This window comes from Epinephelus lanceolatus, chromosome 2 (assembly GCF_041903045.1).
Source record: "Epinephelus lanceolatus isolate andai-2023 chromosome 2, ASM4190304v1, whole genome shotgun sequence".
In the NCBI taxonomy this organism is placed as follows: Eukaryota; Metazoa; Chordata; class Actinopteri; order Perciformes; family Serranidae; genus Epinephelus; species Epinephelus lanceolatus.
This window is the reverse complement of record NC_135735.1, coordinates 20,803,270-20,826,707: the sequence shown is the minus strand read 5'-3', so window position 1 is coordinate 20,826,707 and position 23,438 is coordinate 20,803,270. Positions and strand designations below refer to the sequence as shown.

Sequence of the window (23,438 nt, the reverse complement as noted above, 5' to 3'; positions counted from 1 at the left end):
TTCCCCTCTTACAACTCACACAAGGAGATGTTTTACTTTTCAAAATGGACCTCAATAAGGAGGTTTCTCAGCAATAATCAAGGAAGAAATTGTACAATATACTGCTTACTATATCGGCCGCCTACACATCTTATTAGTTTTGTGGCATTACAATGTCTGCATCTCTCTGCTCGCACTGTAAATAATGTTAGGTTTTAACCAGACATTATTCGCTCTGACATTACAGGCAGAATGGTGACCAGTAGGGCCGTAACGGTACATGTATTTGTGTTAAACCGTTTGGTACACGACTTTCGGTTCGGCACGACCCTGTACCGAATTATTGGGCGCAGGATATTATTTTATTTTATTTTAATTCCGTTTTTGCGAGCCGAACCATTTAAAATATCTAGTTCCCCGACGGACATAATTGAGTGATGGACCGAGTCCGACCGTAAATCTCCGCTTTAAAGCTGACCAGCTGCACCTTACTTTTTATTTTAATTGAGTAAAACTGTTAAAGCAGAAATGTATATTTATATTTTTCATTAAAAAAATGTGTTAAAAAAAACAGCAGGATTTTACTTTTCACTTTTATATTTCTATTTTCATTCAAACAATGTGAAAAAGCAGGATTTTATATATATTTGTTTCATTCAAAAATTGTGTAAAAAGAGTTAACTACTGTGGTGGTATGTTTTAATAAGGTTACCAGTAAGTAAAAGATATTTAATAGCTGTCTATTTTTTTCATTACTGTACCGAAAAAAAACGAACCGTGACGTGTGTACCGAGGTACATACCGAGATTTTTGTGTACCGTTACACCCCTAGTGACCAGATATAAGAGTGATGTTTGGAAATATTTTGACAAAATAGACAAAATGAACATGCAGATTCAAGCTACGTAGCATTAAACTGGTGAATCACAGTTTATCTCGTCTGTGCAGTAGGGCTGCCACGATTAGTCGACTAATCGATGACTAATCGACTATTAAAATAATCGGCGACTTTTTTTATTAGTCGACTAATCGGTTTGAGTCATTTTTCATAGAAAAGTACTATAAAAGTACCCCAAAATACTCTTATTGCAGCTTCTTACGTTCAGATATTGGCAGCTTTACACACTCTCCCGTGACAGTGAACTGAAACCCTTTGGCGTGAGTATGAAACAAGACATTAGATGACGTAATTTTGGGGTTTGGGCGAGACAGACCGACATTTTTCAACATTTTAACACATTTTTCGATGAAATGATTAGTCGACTAATCAAAGAAATAATCGACAGATTAGTCGACAATGAAAATAATCGCTAGTGGCAGCCCTACTGTGCAGAGCAGAAAGGTAGGCTTACCCCAACCCATAACCGCATTTTTACTTCTTTATGACTTGATAATTCAATGCAGGTTGTGGCACAAAATAAAGGTGCTTTTTAAGCATGTACAAACACACAGGGCACAGAGAACTCCAAGCTTGACACTAGATGGAGAAATGTTATGGACAGAAGGGGAAATGGTGTTATCACTGGACAAACGATATACTATTTACAGATGACACATAATTTTGGGTATTATGGTGGTAATGGCATTTAGCCATTTTCAAAAGTAACAATGTTTATAAAAATAAACTGAGATGACACTGAACAGATAACTTATGTTTACGTGAAATACTTGCACCTTAAGTAAAAAAATAAATAAAAACAGTATTTTTTTATATCATTATCAATTACATTTTAATTAACTGATTAACCACAGGGGTCATAAACTGGTATACAATTTACAATGACATGAAAACTACGGCAATACCAAATGTCCATTCTCTACACTGAAATCTTCAACTGAGGTTTTCCAATGAAGCTTGAATGTCTGTTGTCATCACCCTAAAAATAGTTTGAAAATTTCTAACAAAATCCTCAATGTGGAGTAAACAATTCATCTGATTAAATGCGTTAGTCTTTTTTTATTAAATCAACTTTCTTCCATGAATAAATGTAATTAATGGTGCTGTTAGCCTGCTGCTAGACCACAAGTGGATCTGCTGCTACTGAAATATAACCCTGCTTGTTTTTAGAAAGCTAACTGGCCAAAAGGGACAGCGGATAGTATCAGCACTCTTCTATGTTATCACCACCAACATACACAACTGGTAGGAACCTATAGCTACCTAACCTGTTTACCAGAGGTTGAATCATGGCGACAGGCCCGTCTTTGGGCCTGTGCCCGTAAGTCTTACTCCGAATAAGACTTCCTGTGAAATGCTAAAAGTCTACTTTTTCGCCCTGGTGGGTAAAGGACCAGCCACACCAAACTGACATCAAAGAACTAGTGGCGATGAAAGTCCGACTGCTGTGTCACCTCATGTCATCTGTGTCTCTGCCAAGAAGTTGCACCTGAACACACCACAAGACTACGACCTGCGTGGGAGGAAATAACTCTCCTTAACAACGGGTGGAGCTAGTCTGTATTCGTCATTCAAAAGGGAAAACCAGAAGACTGACAGAATGGATTCAAGATGCTAGTTAGCAAGTCAGCGCATTAACAACACAACCTGATGTTAAGACAACAAATGATGTTTATCTAGCACAAGCAAACACTAACATTAACATTACAAACCGTTTCTGACAAAGAGCCCAATGGCTAAAAAAATAATCTAATGTCATGTAACAAGTTTGATTCAATCTCACACCCTGTTGACTTCAGCTGTGTATTTACTTTACTAACTTCTGTTTCTCTTCTCATGCACAGAGATCAACTGCCAATCAACAATCCAACAAACTGAATCAATTGAAAAACAGGCAACAAGAGCTGACTAGTGCCAACAGTGCACGGCACACCACAAAAACTAGGGCAATAGACGCTCACTGACGGCCTGACGTTGATCCAGGCCAACCGTCCGCTTGGTGTGTGCGGGCCCAGAGTCTCAACCTGTCTTCAACTTTGTAGAAATACCATGTTTCAACTGAATGAAAAGACGTGCAATTATAAAAAAAAAACAGCAGTGCAGCATTGAAAGTTGTACTGCCCTTATGAAAATAATACGTGTTCTAAAACTAAAACCTGCAGAAGTCTTGTATACCTTGAAACTAAACATCTACAATAAACACAACTTCTTACATACATTAAACGCACAAATGAACCACCGAAATATAACCATTCCTTCTTAAAACTATTGTTGACCTCTTGGTTGCCATCTTAGCTTTCACGATGAACAATTGCTGCAGGCTTGGGTAAAAGAACAATCAATCCACACAAAGGTGACTGCTTGCCATCAAAAACAGAAAAAGAAAGTGGTGGGACCAATCCATACAAACTAGGGGCCAACAGTTAATTTTAAGTAAGTGCCAGGCTGGCTACCAACAATCAGCTTTTGGTTGCCAAGGATGACAGACTGGTTGCCATATTTTAATCACTTTTAACTGGACTATAATGATCCTCTGTAAAGTGTAAGCCAAAACTCACTGACAAATGTTACTAAGAACATATAAACTGCCAGGCACACATACAACAGACTTCACCAAGCACATGTGGTGTAGTGTACAATAGGCAAAAAAATGACCTGCAATCCACTCTTTAGTTTGATCGTTGTGGTCATTTATGAGGGTGTTGTAAACTGTGCAGCTGAAAAGTTAATATGCAGAGTCTTATCTGAAGAATGATATCTACTAAACAATATGACAGTGGGTTTTTTGATGATTCAGACTGGCTATTAATAGGGGTGCACCAATTTTGAATTTCTGGGCCAATACTGATACCGGTGTTTTTATAGTGTTGTTTACTTAGTGTTTGTTGTTATTTATTGCCTCTTCTATGCAGGGAAAGGAAGAAATCAACACTGTAAAAACATACCTGTTTTAAAGTTATTAAGCCCGTCATTACACTACCTTTGAATAAGCACAAACTCAATGACACAAATTTATGAAACAACCTTAAACGTATCCTTTCACGCGAAAATCAAAATATTAATAACCGCTCAGCTGCTCTCACTCCCTAGTTCGGAGGGTGTGTGTGCTGCTGGCTTAGCTGCTATAGAGAGGCTGTCGCTGCACAGAGGCTTGTACTTCGGCTCAGGGGTCATGTATGTTACTACGTTACTGGGTTAGTTGCTGAGGAGAGTCTGTAGCTCTGCGGTTGTTCGCTCTTTGGCTTGGTGTCCTCATTGTCCTCATAATTCACCAAAATGAAACTAAAGTGGCTCCAAACACCAGACCTGTAGATTATCAGAGGATCTCCTATTTTTGGTCTGGTAATGGGGCTACTAACTGTCTTGCAACGAGCTAGCTTAATGTAGCGTGCCTCCCAGCGTGTCTCACAGGAGAGGAATGTTTTGGTTTGGGGGTGGGAGGGACAGACAGCATGTTGCCTGTTCTGACGTGTGGGCTGCCTCATTGAGCGCAGTGGCACTGAGAAAGTTAGATTAAACACAGTTTAATCTTTACATTTAAAGGACAGTTCAATGTATTGTTAGGTTTGTCTTGCATAGCGAACCGAAAGCCTAGTACCGAATGGTTCAGTATGAATACATGTATTCTAACATCTAATCCTGAGTTACCATCAGACTTGGCCACAGTGATAATCTGGTTGTCCTGTGCAACCATTACTGTCAAGGCACCCAAACACAGCAATCAAGAGCGTCTTGTTCTCTTGTTGTGTTTTTGTCATGATGCACTGACTCAGTTGTATTCGTCTTCAACTCAGCCTTTTAGTCAGCCACAAAAAATTATGTGGTAGACAACCTAAGAAGTATATAGGCTTTTCGAGGGTCTGAAGATCAATGTGCCGAAACAAAGCAATCAGGCATGTTTAAGACAATACATTGTTTGCAGCACCGTCACAATGGGCTGTCGTGCAAACACACCAGAGGTTGACTACCTCTGGTGTGCTGCAAACGAGTCAGCAGATCTCCTGCATCTGGGTAAAACTGCCATTATCGAAGTCTGAAGAGTTGTAAGACACAAGAGCCACTGTTAAACAGTCGAGGAGCAGAAACATAGAAATGTAGCCAGTCTTTCTATTACATAAAACATCTAACCCCAAGCTACAATCACAGGCCATGATCTTTCTGACCCCAGCAGAACTCCATTTCCTGTTGCAAGCACAGACATGGTTTTATTCTCTGGTGCTACTTAGAGGAAACGGGGCAAAATCTAGCGATCACTCAGGGGAATCCTGGTGGGGTGCACAGTTCTGGAGTGCCAAGAAGTGTGGCAGTTATCTTCATGATATATTTGACTTAAACTCAAAACTATTTCAGTAAAACTCTTAGTAGAAGATAGAATAAATATGCTGCATTTACTGTAAACACAATCATGACATTTCAATGTTCCCACTATAGGTTCTAATTACTGGTTTGGATTGGCTATTAAGAGTCAAATGCAATGATCCAACACAAGAAAACAACTAAATAAAGGCATACAAGTCCCCACTATATAACAGACCTCTGAAAAATGTGTGTACAGCAAATTATGTCAAAGAACAAAATAATAAACTCTTTAATTGACTGACAGATCCAGTGACACGATAATTGCACCTCATGTGTTAAAGAGAAACTTCAGCTGCAACGAGACTGTTGTTCTGTGTGTGGGTTATCTTACATTCACGATGTAAACACATCAGTGGTGATGTATTAAAGATAAAAATTTGTTCATATTTCTGCCAAAACACTTTGTTTATATTCAAATCCCACACACCCTCTTCAAGTATAACAGAATAGGGCATGTAATTCCATTTGAGGCTTTAACTATAGCACAGAGAAATAGGACCTACGCAAGCTCAAGGGAGACAGAGATATGCATCACTGCCTCTGCAGTGTAGTCAACATGAACGCCCCAACAAGCTAAAACACTCTCAGTATCTTGGTGGAAAACACCACCAGCGGCACTGCAGTGTTTTCCTCAGCATTGGTACTGCACCAAAGTGGAGAGCTTCTCCTCCATATTCCATTTCCTCTACAGCACATCTCAAATCCCACCATGTTGTGTCCTCATTTACATGTTCTTTAACACGGAAAACACACACACTCCACTGGACTAACTAAAGTAATTGTGACAGTTACCCATCCATATACACTACTGTTAGTCTACTGGCTATATACAGACACTTCCTGATGAATTCATACAGCCAGTGGGAATTTCAAAACACTGCTCTTTAAATAGTCCCTGCAAAGCACACAATTTTTCTTCACGGGTTTTAGATCTGACAATCTAATTCATTGCTTTCCTTATGGACAGGCTTGTAGCACATCCATTTTACTTAAGTGCTGGAAGAGACCAGCAAATGGACAAGACATAGTGCTTCATGACTGGAATTTATGACGCTGTGCACACTTAACTGGAAAAGCAGGTAGGCTAGTATTGCTTTGGATCGATTTCCAAACATCTGCTGCTGTTGTAACAGGCAAAAAATAGGCAACATTTAGATGTTATTATTGCACTTCCTTGAACAATGTGATGATAGTTGTTACTCTGGATATTACAGGTGCCCCTTGGTGCTAAACCTGAGAGTATGCAACAAAATTAAGCCAAACATTACACTACAATTGCTTGCTCCCAAGACAAGCCTTCTAAAAACTCATGCATAGGGCTGATGCATTAATCTGATGTGTGCATATACACATACGTGCATGTATGGTTAACTTATGCAACACTACTTGATTCCTTAATATTTTATTTAAAGATATCATCACACTGTTAGTGCCAGTCCCATCACACACGGGCAATGGTTTACCACAGATGAATGAAATTTGATGAAACTGTAGATCTTATGTTCCCTCAATGTTCAATACACGCCACCAATGCCTATTTTGATCAGATTACCAACATTTCAACACTGCATGACCACAGAGTGGCTTCATTCAAGAAGCAGACCAGCATGGTAAACACTAATTGTGTATCTCCACAATACAAGAAGTGAATTACATAACTACACAACCATGAAGCACATAATAAATGCTTAAACATCCTTAGTAAATGAAGATATTGCAAGTTGACCTTTGTCGCAACACACACCAAGCCGAGTTACCCACGGGGGCAGCAAGTCAGTTTGTTGTTGTTAACATGTTAGCACTGCAGGACCAGTAAAAATAAGACTTACCTGTGTGTGAATTCCACAAATTCAAATAGATATCTGAATCTTTAATGTTTAGTCTACGCCGCGATGTTTCCGGCCGATGCTGGATGGTCCCATTTGTTGCCGTCGGTTCAGCATACACTGGCCCGGAGACATCCGCATAAGCTCGCGACGACCATCGCAGCTCGAAAGCAGCTCACTCGACTCGAGGCTAGCGCTAGCTTGTTAAAACCATGTAGACCAACAAACAGACGTCCAAAGAAAAAAAGGCTAAAATATCCACGAGAACTCGCTTACAGCGTGGCTACTTCGTCGTCACCGCAAACTACGAACCTTTCACACTCCATTTGTGCAACGGTAGGCTTGCCTGGGTGAACGTAAACCATCAAAAGATCATATTTTGTTTCGGTTTAATCCTCTCCGCCAACCCATTCGAGCGGTTTTCGAGCGGCCTTTGACTTCAGTGTGTGGACGCTCGGGACGGAAACGTTCTGGGAATGAAACGAGCGTCCTGATTGGCTGCGGCGGTGTGGGCGGATACCGTTTCTGCTCAGGATGAAACAGACGCCATTTTGAATCCGCTAAGCAGCCTGAGCTCGCCTTGAGCTAACGCAAGCGCGGCTCCAACATGGCTGCCTGCGATTGACAGTTTCATGCGCAAGAGACCACACTCCATTATATAGTTGGAGACCAAGAAAAGGAAATGGAGTACAGACACTGGGTGCACTCGTTTTCTACACTCCGAAACCCCTTACATGTTGTTTATTCCTACTCGTTGCTTGTGTATTTAGATTTTCCAAAGGTTATTTACAATGCAAGCGTTCATGTATAGTGTGAAAGTTACACTGAATATTTTTTAGTCATGTTGTTAAGCTGCTAACTAAGCAAACACTTAAACTACATATTAAATGCAGGTGACGGCCGTCTCACCTCCTACTTTTATATAACCACGGGTATCAGTGTGCACTATCTATTTTGGCGCTTATTAAAATGTAAGTTTATATTTACAATGGATGCGTCATACCTCAAACACAGAGTGCGGGTAACACGAGAAAGGGTTGGCAAGACAGCGGGGCGTGCTGGTGAACAAACTCGACGCACCCATGGTCGAAATGAAACGCAAGGGGATGAAACGAAGGCTCCTATTGGCTCAAAGAAAAGCTCTGTACTCTTATTGGTTTTAGTGATACGTCACTCAAATTGACCTGTACACGTCGCTGCTCACGACATCATTGATTACCTTGGTAATTTACAGCAGCGATATGAGGAGCAGCAACCTGCGTTTTCTCACTCCAATTAAAGACTCCATCAGCTGATTTCACTGAATGGTGGAACGAGGATTACGTCATCAATAAAATGACCTGCTAAGGTGATTATTGATAATGAAAAGCAGCAGACTTGGCAACTGCATGGCACCTATCCCATGAGCTCAAAACACATAATAGGTTTTTACAAGTTGGATGTTACAACTGACAAATAAATGTGTTCGCATGTGTTATATTTTGGCTAAACCTAACTGGACTAAGGGCTAATGAATCCAGACCACTAATCAGTTAACTAACAGCGCCCTCTGCTGGAAGTACTGCTATAGTAACAACACACTTGGAGAAGTACTTCAAACATTTCAAAGTTATTTATTGTAAAATGAACAATTGCAAGAGAAGTCGCTGCAATTAAAAACTTGGGTCACAGACTCCCTCCACCAATGCAATTTAAATATGTATGAATACTACTGCTACTGCTACTGCTTACAAAAAATAAATAAATAAAAGAAAGTAAAATAAATAGATAATGAAATAATAATAATAATAATAACAACAATAATGATAATAATAATAATAATAATAATAATAATAACAATAATAATAATAATAATAAAACACACGTGTATAATCATTGAGAGAATCTAGATATGAGGAAATAGAAATAGAAAGTAGTGCAAGTTAAGAAAAGAATAAAATATAACATCTGTAAAATATGAAGTAAGCGATATAAATCAATATTTGCATGACTGGACAGAGTGTAACTTGAATTTTCTGTGTGCTATGAAAGTGTATATGCATAACACGAGTGTAAATAAATCATGTATTTACAGAGGTGCACATTTTTGGTGCAACATTTCTCATGGGTTTCGGAGAATATTCTTAACCAGACACACAATCATTTCAGAATTGTTATTATCGTCTTGACAGATAATTAAAAGAGTTTTTCTTTTTCTTTTGTTTGTTTTACATCTGCTGACACAATCTCAATTAAGATTTGTGTTGCGTTTTGCTTATGGTGCTCTCCATAACTGGCTGATGTGCAATACTGTAATGTGTAGTATGTGTTTTTATATTTTTTTTGTGGTGTATGCTTTTCATTTCATCTGGACAATTATTGTAAGGCAGCAATACTTGTGCAGCTCCTGAGGGTGAGACTAATTTCCCTACAGGGACAATAAAATACATCATGTTGTATCATATTGTATCTGTTATACTATGGGCAATTTTGTACTGTATTTTTGTCTCACTTATTTTTTTATTTTTGTCTTATTTAAACAGATCTTTGGTATAACTTTATAATTAAAATATCTTATGGGCTTGTCTTTTTTTCATTTATTTATTAATGCATGTAGTTCAATTTTAAGAATACCCCGTATGTGGTGTATCTACATACATGAGCTATGTGTAACATATGGAAAATCTACAATGTTTCATGCATTTATTTTAACACTTAGTAACTTAAGACACAGACAAGTAATATCCCATGTAACTGCCACTCAGCACAAGACAAACTCTGTTCCCAAAGTGGCTTAATATTAAGGGTAGCTGTGTGAGTATTATTTATAACTGGAGTACGCAGTGAGTTTGCGTCCTCATTGTAAAAGACGTGCGGATTTTATTTTTGCTGAATTGTACATCTTAAATATTACTTTTAAAACGTGGGCTTAATTTAACAGTATTAAACATGTAGTTTCAGGTAACTGCACAATAGCTGACTGAAATACTACGACACTAGAGAAGCTGCGCTTACACTGTACTGCGCAACCATCTGCGCAGCCCGAAAGTCCGTGAAGAACAACACGAGAGGTCAAAGTTCAGACTTCGACGCAAAGATGTTACCAACGGCTGCGAGATATGTAAAACACTACTATTCGATCTTCAGCGTGGATTAAACGCAGTCTTTACAAAAATGATAAGTAAATAATACAGCTATAATCAAATTTAGATTATATACGTGTTGTTTTTGCCTTCTTTTGCGTGCGCAGGAAGTCCGGGAGCGGACAGTTACAGGGATCATTTCGAGCTGACATCTTTGTTTTGCTGCCAGTTGAATAACACAGCTAGCTAGCTCTTAGCAGATTTGGGGGGTAAACAAACGAGTGAAAACACTAATTTTAGCTTAACAGAAAGCTGATAGCTATGGCGTTACAACTGTTTCTTTAATATTCAGCCTTCCGTGACAACAGACAGTATGTCAGCGCTGTTACTGCAGCAGCACCGGACTGGTCTTTGCAGGAAATACAGTGGAGGTTTATTGTGGACACTGTCAAGGCACAACTCTCATTTATTACACAAGAAGACTCCATCCAGCCAGAGTGTTAAAGATGTGCTGTTCAGGTGTGTTAATGTCAGAAAGATGCTTCTGTCAACATCACAGAGGACACTTACGAGTCAGCCACAGAAACTCATTCAGGTAAGAGTCTCAATACATCACAAATATTAAAGTACACTCCGTTATTCTGGCTTGTATTCATGGTTGGTGATGGTAACTGGTTTGTGAGTAAAATATGGAAAAACAGTCAGCTGTCTCCCTCAGCTCGAAAAGCTCGAAATGAAGTTAAATTGTCAGTGTCACCAGGTGACTGTTTTTGGAAGTAGTCTACTGACAGTGACAATCAGAAGCAAAAATCTTAAGGTCCCCTGCAATTAAAAGTAATAGTGAAATTTTTGGACATGTTTGTTAGTCTATTGTCAACAGGATTTACGTGTTTATTACATCAGAGATGCCCTAATACATCCATTTCTAATGGACCTGGCCACGGGCGTAAATATAGACAGTGCAGGCAGTGTGGTTGCACTGGGGCCCTGGGGTTGAGGGGACCTTGCGAATGATGCAGATTGCCACCTCGGAAATACACCTGTGTTCAAAGAGGAACTCATATTGAGGTTCGAAGGACAGAGGGATGTCATATGCTTTGAAGCCCTCTGAAGCTAATTATGATATTGTGCTTAAAAGATTAAACTGAAATTGAATTGAAATTTCTATTTGTACAGCCCTTTGAGGCATGCTTTATGATTGGGCTACAGTGAACTCTGACTTGACTAATCTGTAAAACACTTTCAGTTTCCTTTGGGTATGAAATGTGCTGTACATATACAGTACAGGCCAAAAGTTTGGACACACCTTCTCATTCAATGCGTTTTCTTTATTTTCATGACTATTTACATTGTAGATTCTCACTAAAGGCATCAAAACTATGAATGAACACATGTGGAGTTATGTACTTAACAAAAAAAGGTGAAATAACTGAAAACATGTTTTATATTCTAGTTTCTTCAAAATAGCCACCCTTTGCTCTGATTACTGCTTTGCACACTCTTGGCATTCTCTCGATGAGCTTCAAGAGGTAGTCACCTGAAATGGTTTTCCAACAGTCTTGAAGGAGTTCCCAGAGGTGTTTAGCACTTGTTGGCCCCTTTGCCTTCACTCTGCGGTCCAGCTCACCCCAAACCATCTCAATTGGGCTCAGGTCCGGTGACTGTGGAGGCCAGGTCATCTGCCGCAGCACTCCATCACTCTCCTTCTTGGTCAAATAGCCCTTACACAGCCTGGAGGTGTGTTTGGGGTCATTGTCCTGTTGAAAAATAAATGATCGTCCAACTAAACGCAAACCAGATGGGATGGCATGTCGCTGCAGGATGCTGTGGTAGCCATGCTGGTTCAGTGTGCCTTCAATTTTGAATAAATCCCCAACAGTGTCACCAGCAAAACACCCCCACACCATCACACCTCCTCCTCCATGCTTCACAGTGGGAACCAGGCATGTGGAATCCATCCGTTCACCTTTTCTGCGTCTCACAAAGACACGGCGGTTGGAACCAAAGATCTCAAATTTGGACTCATCAGACCAAAGCACAGATTTCCACTGGTCTAATGTCCATTCCTTGTGTTTCTTGGCCCAAACAAATCTCTTCTGCTTGTTGCCTCTCCTTAGCAGTGGTGTCCTAGCAGCTATTTGACCATGAAGGCCTGATTCGCGCAGTCTCCTCTTAACAGTTGTTCTAGAGATGGGTCTGCTGCTAGAACTCTGTGTCTCTGATCTGAGCTGCTGTTAACTTGCGATTTCTGAGGCTGGTGACTCGGATGAACTTATCCTCAGAAGCAGAGGTGACTCTTGGTCTTCCTTTCCTGGGTCGGTCCTCATGTGTGCCAGTTTCGTTGTACCACTTGATGGTTTTTGCGACTCCACTTGGGGACACATTTAAAGTTTTTGCAATTTTCCAGACTGACTGACCTTCATTTCTTAAAGTAATGATGGCCACTCGTTTTTCTTTAGTTAGCTGATTGGTTCTTGCCATAATATGAATTTTAACAGTTGTCCAATAGGGCTGTCGGCTGTGTATTAACCTGACTTCTGCACAACACAACTGATGGTCCCAACCCCATTGATAAAGCAAGAAATTCCACTAATTAACCCTGATAAGGCACACCTGTGAAATGGAAACCATTTCAGGTAACTACCTCTTGAAGCTCATCGAGAGAATGCCAAGAGTGTGCAAAGCAGTAATCAGAGCAAAGGGTGGCTATTTTGAAGAAACTAGAATATAAAACATGTTTTCAGTTATTTCACCTTTTTTTGTTAAGTACATAACTCCACATGTGTTCATTCATAGTTTTGATGCCTTCAGTGAGAATCTACAATGTAAATAGTCATGAAAATAAAGAAAACGCATTGAATGAGAAGGTGTGTCCAAACTTTTGGCCTGTACTGTATATAAATCTGCCTTGTTACCTTTTAAGTGCTATGCTGTAATGGAAAGCATTTAATTCTAAATTCAGTTAAGCTATTTTTCCACACCGTTATACCTTCCTGACATTTTCACAGGGATATACAGTGTATAATAATATTTGTGTAAAAAATTTGAAGTCATCGTAGCATGTACGTCATTGTCTAGCCTACAATGCTGTGTTTCTAATATGAAGTTAGCCGACTTAGACTGGTCTTGCTGGGTTTAAATACGTAGGGCCCAAAACCAACACATCAGTGGGCTGAACAGAGATTACATGTTGATAAAATCATGTGGCTAATAAACTGTTTGTGTAGTTGGATAGAAGTCATTGCAAGATAAAGTTATGTGGCAAAACTGCCGAACAAGGGCACGTTATTGATAATCATACCTTCTGGATTTCTAAATACCCTGGTATACTGTAATACTTTCATATTGCCCCAGCCTAAATTTAGTCATTCTTTACTGCCTCTACTTGGTTGTAAATGTATTGTATTGTGATTACGTTTCGATGCATGTATCCTGTAAAAAACCTACTTGGTTATAAATCTGATTCTGATGTGCAAACTACACTAAATCAGTTGTTTTGACCTCCTCTCTGTCACCTTTTCTCCGATATTCTGTCTGACCATAATATGTTGTCCCAATGTTCCCATTCCAGGGTCTCCTCCACAAACCTTTGGGTCCTGGCATGGTGGGAATTAGCAAAGAGTTAATCAGAAACAACCTGCTGAGGAACCCTGTTGGTTTGATAAATGTGTTAGGTAAGCACTAAATTTTATCAACCTTAGTACTTAAACTTGCGATCTTATATTTTACTTTTGACTTCTTATGATGAAAACTCTTCAATTTTCAGGGTCAATGAACTTCTTCAGTACATCTCAGTCTAAACAAGAGAAAAACAAAAGCAATGGACCAAAGGGAAAAACTCCAGAGGAAGATGAAGGTGAGTGATGAATTGCTTTAGCTGTCTGGCACATGGTTCTTCAGTAACCACACCACATCTGGCTGTGGTCTTAATTTCTTTCTCTAATCCTTTTTATTTTCTTCCTCCACAATTTACGTGACCTTTCAGAGGAGAAGAAGCGTCGCGAGCAGGAGGACCAGATGTACCGGGAACGCCTGAGGACCCTCTTCATCATAGCGCTCATCATGAGCCTGCTGAACTCCATTAACACCAGTGGTGGCAACATCTCTTGGAACGACTTTGTCAATGAGATGTTGGCCAAGGGAGAGGTGTCACGTGTGCAGGTCGTTCCTGAGAGTGACATTGTGGAAATCTACCTTCATCCTGGAGCAGTTATCTTTGGGAGGCCTGTATGTCATGCACACATAACCCACAGTTAGCATCAGAGCTTTTACAGCACATGTGCATCCTCTCACTTTCTGCCATGTGTGTTTCCTTGCAGAGGCTGGCACTCATGTACAGAATGCAGGTTGCCAACATTGACAAATTTGAAGAGAAGCTTAGAGCTGCTGAAGAAGAGCTGAATATTGACTCCAAGGACAGGATACAGGTGTCATACAAGCGCACTGGATTCTTTGGAAAGTAAGAACATGACTTCTCTGTAAAAGAAATCAATTCATGAGGATAAATGAGCAATTTGAAGGAATGCTTTCTCCATACACAGTGAAAGGATTTGTCAGTACAAATGGTCATGTTGTAGGTGAACTGTTCCTTTAATGTCTTGAACCCTGATTTTCTCCTACTTTGATTTTTAGGACTCAATTAAATGTTTTTCCACGTGTTCACTTTGCAGTGCCGTCTATGCTCTGGGGATGGCTGCGATTGGCGTGGCTATTCTCTGGTATATTTTCCGACTGGCAGGCATGGGTGGCAGAGAAGGCGGCTTCAGTGCTTTTGTGAGTGAAACCACATAAGCAAATTCCCATGTGTACATACAGGGCTCTTACTGTGCCCCATTGATTTAACTAATGTATTAATTGCAATGGGCTTAACAGAACCAGCTGAAGATGGCCAAGTTCACCATCGTGGATGGCAAGTCGGGTAAAGGTGTGAGTTTCAAAGACGTGGCAGGCATGCACGAGGCTAAGATGGAAGTGAAGGAGTTTGTCGACTACCTCAAGGTAAGACACAGGACTCACAGATCTATATGTTAGTGTTGTTTAGTACTTAAGCCATGTTTTTTAATATATAGCACACATTCAATATTTAATACCAACTGAAGTTCTTTGTATCCACCACCTAAATCTCACATGAGTAAAACTTTATTTTCCCATTGCGGTGTATACTTACCACGTTGATGTCATCTATTGTCAGAGTCCAGAAAGATACCTCCAGCTTGGAGCCAAGGTTCCCAAAGGTGCATTGCTGCTCGGGCCTCCGGGCTGTGGGAAGACCCTTCTGGCTAAGGCTGTGGCCACTGAGGCCCAGGTGCCGTTTCTGGCCATGGCTGGCTCTGAGTTTGTGGAGGTCATTGGCGGTATGTAATGACAGCAGGGCAGGGATATCCCGAAGAAATAATTTACTGAAGAATATCAGACTTCTGAACATATGAGAGGAATGCCCTTACGTTTTTGGCCAACAGACACACATTACTAAAGATTTTCTCTCTTTGTGTGTAAATATCATTTTCAAAATTTTGTCACACCAGAGAAATCAAATTATTGGTTTAATAGAAGCTGTATTTTTCTTTATTAGAAGCTTAATTTCTTTTTTTTCCCCTCATCTTTTTTTATTTCAGGAGAGTGTACAATATCAGCAATCACCAATGGGTGAACATACAAACATAACAGTACACTAAGTATCATTATATTCCTCCATCCCTTCCCTTCACACCCATCTTCCCAAGTAACAGAAACAAGACAAACAAAACAAACAAACAAACAAACAAAATACAAAAGCAGCAATAAAGTTGTGTGTAATAATATCATTATGCTGCACCTATTTTTTTTCTTTCAAAGATTTTTTTTTTTTTTTTGCATTTTACCTTTATTAGTTAAAAAAGCTCTTGTATGAAAGGAGGAGAAAGACAGGGGATGACATGCAGCAGAGGGCCAAGCTTGGAATCAAACCTGTGGTCAGTGTCGCAAGGACATGGTCTTTGTACATGGTGTGCCCGCTTTACCATGTTAGCTAGTGGGCATTCCTTGATGGCACACCTGTATCCATAGTCCCATGGCCAGACATTGTCCAGTTCCTCATTGATCGCCTCTTGATGTTTTCTAATAAAGAAAATAAAGTTAACCAGAGGTCTTGAACGATATCACCACAGTCATGCTTTGCTAGAGTCATTCTCTCTGACGGTAACATTGTGATTTGTTTGTCTAAGAATGGCTTAAAAGGTAGAGGAAGTTCATTTTTCTGAAGTAAAACTATGCATTTCTTAACAAAATATTTTATAGTAATTAATAATCAGCATTTTTTTTAAATAAAATTGAAACTTGGTCATGCCATTTAATAGATAGAAACAAAGGCTAAAATCAAATTTGTTGTCCAAAACTGATTTAGTGAAGGAATGAATCGCATTCCAGAAAGTCATCAGCAGATCACATTGCCAAAACAGGTGTATAATTGTTCCAGAAGCTTCATTTCTGGAGACAGATTAGATATACTTTATGTTATTCCTCAGTTTTGAAGTGACTTCTGTCGTGTTTATTTGTGTAGGCCTGGGTGCTGCCAGGGTAAGGAGTCTCTTCAAGGAGGCTCGAGGCCGAGCGCCCTGCATTGTCTACATCGATGAGATCGACGCTGTTGGAAAGAAGCGCTCCACCAACATGTCGGGTTTCTCCAACACTGAAGAGGAGCAGACCCTCAACCAGCTGCTGGTAGAGATGGACGGTGAGTACAGCATTGAATTCAGAGCAGTTTGTTGTCACCAGAGGCTGACTTATCTGACAGAAGAATGAAGAGCCTTTTCTTCTTCTTTTGCAGGAATGGGAACAACAGACCACGTCATTGTCCTTGCCTCCACGAATAGAGCAGACATCTTGGATAATGCTCTCATGAGACCAGGACGACTGGACAGACACATTTTTATAGATCTGCCTACGCTGCAGGTAGTCTTTAGCACTCAACATTTGCCAGTTACCTTAATTAAACAGTGATGATGTAGGAGGTTAAGCTGTACCTTGTCAGTTTAATCTAATTAATGTCATTCTTATTACTGTCTCTCAGGAGAGGATGGAGATCTTTGAGCAACACCTGAAGATCTTGAAGCTGACCCAACCACCTGATTTCTACTCCCTGCGTCTGGCTGAGCTCACCCCGGGCTTCAGTGGTATGTTTACATTTAGTGTTTTGAACATCTGTAGCTGGCCATAACAAAATACTTGTCTGCCTCTATGAATAAACACAAGCTCTTGATCAACAGATATAAAACACTGGAAGTCACAACACAACAGTGTTGATGTTTACTGAAATGTCACCACCATATGGTGATCATAAACTCTCCCTTTGTCTCTGCAGGTGCAGACATCGCTAACATCTGTAATGAAGCCGCCCTGCATGCTGCCAGAGAGGGGCACAAGTCCATCGATACCTTTAACTTTGAGTACGCAGTGGAGAGAGTAATAGCAGGTACAAAGATGCAAACACTATAGTGGGAAAACATTAAATTAATGTCTCAGTGCTGCTCTGGTGAAATGTGACAGATCTGTGTGTGTGTTCAGGGAGTGTAAAGAAAAGTAAGATCCTGTCTAAAGAGGAGCAGAGGGTGGTCGCCTTCCATGAGTCTGGACACGCGTTGGTGGGATGGCTTCTGGAACACACAGAGGCAGTCATGAAGGTAATAGGTTCTAGTCAACCAATAGTCATCATTTAGGGCCATTAGTCGACTAGTTGTCCACATGTTCTTGATATTAATTATTAAATGATATATTTTGGGCGGGGCAACACAATGGTTTGAGTTGAAGGTGTGAGAAAGAATAGTATCAGTAACATTGTTAACACTGTGCTACATTACAGAGAAATACAAAACCGTCCTAATGAACCTTCATTAATATAGGCCTATATTTTATCTACAAGTGCACGTCAGACACTGAGCGAGCCGCCTGTTAATGACGCTGTTGGCAAAGCAGTAATGATTGTGCTAAGTGGCTAATGGGCATGTAGCTACTTCCATGTTTCAGATGATACGTCATGTTTGTAGTCGACCAATGAAGATGAGTTTACATATCACCTTGGGTTCGTCCTTCACCTTCTCAAAATGATCCCACACTTTGGATTTCCTGCCCGACATGTTATTAACTAGCCTGTGGAATAACCGCAGGTACCAGCCCTGGAAATTAATGTGGTTTATGCCATACTGGGCCTAACTGATGGTTGTATTTTATACCTTTATGTGGAGAGCAGGGATTAAAATTCCATCCAAAGAAATCATTTAAGAGGAGCACTCAGGATTAATTCTCTACCAAGGCTATGTGTCTAACAATTTTTCACTTTGTCCAATTATCTTGTTAGCCATCTGTCATTCCTTCACTTTATTTATATGACAAGTTCTTGAATGTCTTTCTGGCAATTTATAAAGAAACTGTTCGTCTCCCTCGTCTCGTATTTGCTGCACCAGACTGTCATACATCTGACTTTGTTGCAAAGCCAGACAGACCAGGACATTAAACTAGATGCTAAATTTTTAGCACTCAGTTAACAATGTAGATTGTTATTGGTTGCCAGATGGATGGCCAGTAGCCCCGGCCTCAGTGCAATTATGAATCAGTATAAACTATTAAGCCAGAATTATGGATAAGGACAACTGAGGTCAGAGGTCTCTTTATTCTGTTGATCAGGCCAGTGCAGGAAAACTTGATGAAATGACAGAGTAGCACAAAAAAAACCTTTAATACACAGTATCATTGACAATTGTCAGCGCATCTCTGTAGTTGAAGTCACTAATAGAATGTGTGGTGTGTTTTTCAGGTATCCATTGCCCCGCGGACTAATGCAGCTCTGGGGTTCGCTCAGATCTTACCTCGTGACCAGTATTTGTTCACCAAGGAGCAGCTGTTTGAGCGGATGTGTATGGCTCTGGGAGGAAGAGCTGCTGAGGCGATCACCTTTAACAAAGTCACAACAGGTACACTCACATTATTCACATTATTTTGATAAATAAAAAAATATACATATTTTGTCCTACTGATCAAACATAAACTCTGATCAACACTAAACTCTGGAAATGTCAGCCTAGTATGTAAATAGTAAACTGCTGAACATCTAAATATAAATACTCTCCTATACTCTGTACTGCAACCTGGCACCTGATTAAAAACAATGATTGAAGTATCCTCACTCTGTGTGTGTGTCCCCAGGAGCTCAGGATGACTTGCGTAAGGTGACACGCGTGGCCTACTCCATGGTGAAGCAGTACGGCATGTGTGACAGCGTCGGCCAGGTCTCGTTCCCAGACACGGAGCAGCAAGGTGCCATTGGACGCCGTCCTTTCAGCCAGGGCCTGCAGCAGCAGATGGACCACGTGGGTTCTAAAATTGGATTAGTTCTCTGTTAGCTCACATTAGCACACTGTGAATGTTGACATCATGAGTTTGAGCTATCACCTTTAAGTACTGATTTTTAGCTTTTGCCACCATTTCTGCAGGCCCTAACGTTACAGGTGTTCTGAAAAAGGACTACTTCTGATATCCCTGTTAAAGGGTAACTTTGGTATATTTTAGCCTTGACCCTGTTTTACCATGTTTTTTTTGTCTGAGTGACTAATGGAGACAATAATTTTGAAACTGAACCAGTTTTGAACAAGACCGCTGCACGTGGTAGCAGCGAAACAGTCTGCAATCTAATCACTCAGGTCAAGTTTGCCGTCAATTTACGCCCACTAAAGTCCACTTTTTCGTATTGACGGGCTGAGATTATTATTCTAAGTGTCTGGCAACTTGTGGAAAGGATCCCTACAGAGACAGACCTTTTTGTTAAATAGAAAGCTCCATTTTGTTAAACCAGAAACAGCCCCGAGATCATTACTGCCAAACCCACCAGACTCCATTTAGATAAATAGTCATTTTGTCATCATAAAACACACTTTATTCGGCATCAACAGAAATATAAAAAAACTGACAAAAGCCATCTTGGCTCATCTGGCCACTGTTAAAACAACCACCAACTCTGGTTTGGTTGAAATAAACCCTAATTTACACAGTTAGGTGTGAAAATATGCAGGCTCTATACATGCTAAAATTACTGTTAATTTAAATGGAGTCTGGTGGGCGTGGTGATGAAAGTTTAAGGGCTGTTGCTGGTGAAACTAAAAGCATCTGTCGCCTCATCAAAAAGGTCTCTTTGTAGGGATCCTTTCCATAATGACGTCATAAGAATTTGAGTCTGTCAGTTGCAAAAATAAGTACACACCAGACGCGTTGTGATGCAGCTGGTTAACAGACAACCACACAAAGTATATACTACTTATACTTAAAGATCTGTACCTCTTCCACCTCTGCGTTAGCTTAAAATCATGTGTGGAGAGCCCCTGATCAAATTTGATTTCTCACCTGAAGATGCAATCTCCAGAGTTATGACTGACTAGGCAATATCTCTTTGGCCATTGTCTTTATAATGATGGGACTGTGGGTTGTTTAGCTTGGAATATTTCTCGACCTCATCAACGAGTTTCTCCTCATCCATTCTTTGTCACGCACAAGTCACACCAACAGCTACATGGTTCTCTGGTGAGGAGAGGAGTTGAGCTGCCATAGGAGCAGAGAAGAAGAGCTGGTACGGGAGCTGGTATATAGAAGCAGAGAGCAAGTGGGGAAAAATGCATTTAATTCTGGTGGCAGTGAGGCTGGAAATAGGACAGTGGCGGAAAGTGCCGCAGGGTGGTGCGTCCAGGAGTGCCAATGTGCGGCCAGCCACCGGTGTGGTGCTGTGTATTTAAGACAATATGGGCGTATTTTTTTATGAGTAGCATTCGCTGTCGGTGTGTTTTGGCCTTAAGAGGACGTACATTGACGGTGCACTTAGACAGAAGAACATGGGAAAATAGGGTCCTGGTTGAAACATCCTGAAGTTACCCCTTTAACCTTCCCTAGACCACAGTGGATGGATTATTTAATACAGATCTGACGTGTTGTTCTTTCAGGAGGCTAAGATGCTGATAGCCCGTGCGTACAGGCACACAGAGAAGCTCCTCCTGGACAACAGAGACAAGCTGACACTGGTCAGTTGTCCCCTTCTTTGATCTGACATGTTGTGTGTTTAGACAGTAGCTTTTTGCATTCATTGAGCGCAGCACTTCTGTTTTACCATCTGGTTTTGTGTCAAGTTCTAATAAGTCACACCTTGTTGGGGTCTGTCTTTCCAGCTGGCCAATGCCCTGCTAGAACGAGAGGTGGTGAACTACGATGACATTGAAGCCTTGCTGGGTCCACCGCCCCACGGGCCCAAGAAGATGATAGTCCCACAGAGCTGGCTGGAGGCCGAGAGAGACAAACAAGACACGGGAGAAGACGAAACTCCGCCTCCTCCCCGTAAACACAGAGAGGAGGATGTGAATCCGCAGCTGGTCTGACCTTTAAACGAATGTCTCATAATTCTTCTCCAGCTGCTGCATTTTGTGGAGGTCATCAGTTTTTATAAAACCTGGCATTGATTCCTCACTTTGAAGCTTTATATAAAAGCGAAATAATCGGTTTCCGTGCGGACGTTTTGTGCAAATGAACACTTGTTTTCCAGTTAGCTGACCCATTAAGATAATGTGAAACAGGCCTGAACAAGCCAGTGCCACTTTGAAAATGATTATTTCGGGAGGAATTCCATTATTTTTCTCATGTTTGCTGCACAGCCGTATTCTCATGCCACGGAAGCACTAAAACAAGTCAATTTAAACAGGATGTCTCTAATCAGCCTGCAGTGCTGATTGTCCAGAAAAGCCCTCTAATCAACATCCACTGTATGTGCACTCAACAATGATATGCTCTGTCTTAGGTTTCCTAAACACTGTGCTGAATTGACGTGGGATCATTTTAATGCAAACACACTGTGGCATATATTATGGTTTGGATGTATTACTCTGAGAATTGGCAAATGACACAGCAGAGGAACTGTTAGCCATATGTAGCTCAAGTCATGTGATAATGACAAAGGTTGAATTTAGGGGTGATTTTCTTATACTTTGTCAGAGATGACATGCACCAAATATTCACGTTCATTCAGGGGACTCACATCTACACAGTTATATTAGGGTCAGTAAAGAATTATAACAGTGTAGTAGATCTCTGTGGAAATTTATACTGCAGTTTGTGCTCCATTATTTTAACACGGCTGACGCGATAATGAATAAACTACATTTTCAAAGATGGCTAAAATATCAAATCATCTGTCATGTTGATGTACACTGTACACTTCTGACCACAAGACACTGAGACTGAGTATTAAAATCAGATAGGTTGAATAAGTGTGTTCTTTGCATCAGGGACTGTGCATTGGTTTCATTGCCTCATATATTATGAAGTTCCAAAAGATGGTGTTGCTCAATATTAAATAAATTTATTTAAATATTGAGTTTGCCTTTGTGATGTTTAATTTTAGTGGCAACAGAGTGCATTCACACCCCTCCCCTTTTTTCACATTTTGATATGTTGCAGCTTAGATATAAAGTTTCCCTTCACCGACGCTCAGTACTCCATTATTATAAAGCTTTGCACACCTGGATTGAGGAATTTTCTGCAATTCTTCTCTGCAGATTCTCTCAAGCTCTGTCATGTTGGATGGGGACCTTTGATGGGCAGCCATTTTCAGATGGCTGCAAGCTTAACAGACACAGTCTTGCTCTCCTTTGTGTCTTTCCTTCTCCTCCATGCTCCTCCTTTCTTCCTCTGAGATCAAATCTGCTGACACGGCCAAGGAAGCTGCAGCATGCAAAAGTTTCACAGGGGAAATTATGGTCATGCAATCAACAAAATGTCTCGTCCACTTCTTTGCATACTTCAGAACAGTGAAAGTAGGGACATTTATCTGGACGCAAAATACGTAACTATAGAATTAGAGACTATCCCAGACAGTAACGATTGAGGGCTCCATAGACCTACCAGTGTTAGATCATTTGGTCAGCCTTTGCCGTCTTTTTTTGGTACAAAGCAATATGTGAGTCTGTCTCACAAAGCAGGGTTACTGTCCTCTCTGCTCAGTGTAATTGTCCTGTTGGAAGATGAACCGTCAGCCCAGTCTGGACCAGGTTTTCATGCAGCTCATGAGCAGTGCCTGGATTTTCTTACATGTTGCTTAGAATTGAGGCCGAACACTTCAGTCGTGGGATTGACCTTCTGGAGGTTTCTCCCGTTGAAGAAGCTTCTTCGGTAAGAGGCGAAATGTCTTCAAGAAACGCAAGCAAGTCCATGTGCCTAGCTATTAGCACTTACGATTACCATGACCTGGATGACTGAGAATCTTCACCGACAAGTTTCTCCCATCTTCACACAGGGCCTCTGGAGCTCAGC

The 23,438-nt window shown here is 40.6% G+C and overlaps 2 protein-coding genes across 3 annotated transcripts in view; one reads left to right on the top strand and one right to left on the bottom strand.

The window, feature by feature from the left end:
- Positions 1–7,534, bottom strand: part of ankrd11 (ankyrin repeat domain 11) — a 117,283-nt gene extending 109,749 nt beyond the window's left edge. For both annotated transcript variants that reach the window (XM_033625933.2, XM_033625942.2), the window contains exon 1: positions 7,066–7,534. The gene's annotated coding sequence lies outside the window, so the exon portion shown is untranslated. The remainder of the gene's footprint in view (positions 1–7,065) is intronic.
- A 2,813-nt stretch (positions 7,535–10,347) lies between these two features.
- Positions 10,348–22,503, top strand: spg7 (SPG7 matrix AAA peptidase subunit, paraplegin). The gene is made up of 17 exons (XM_033630639.2): positions 10,348–10,719; positions 13,696–13,798; positions 13,891–13,980; positions 14,110–14,351; positions 14,444–14,583; positions 14,795–14,897; positions 14,997–15,122; positions 15,316–15,478; positions 16,663–16,836; positions 16,930–17,054; positions 17,173–17,275; positions 17,464–17,574; positions 17,667–17,782; positions 18,913–19,069; positions 19,302–19,465; positions 21,083–21,160; positions 21,305–22,503. Exons 1-17 carry the CDS (start codon positions 10,498–10,500, stop codon positions 21,509–21,511), a joined length of 2,424 nt encoding a protein of 807 aa, XP_033486530.1. The 5' UTR covers positions 10,348–10,497; the 3' UTR covers positions 21,512–22,503.
- Positions 22,504–23,438: the final 935 nt, after the last annotated feature.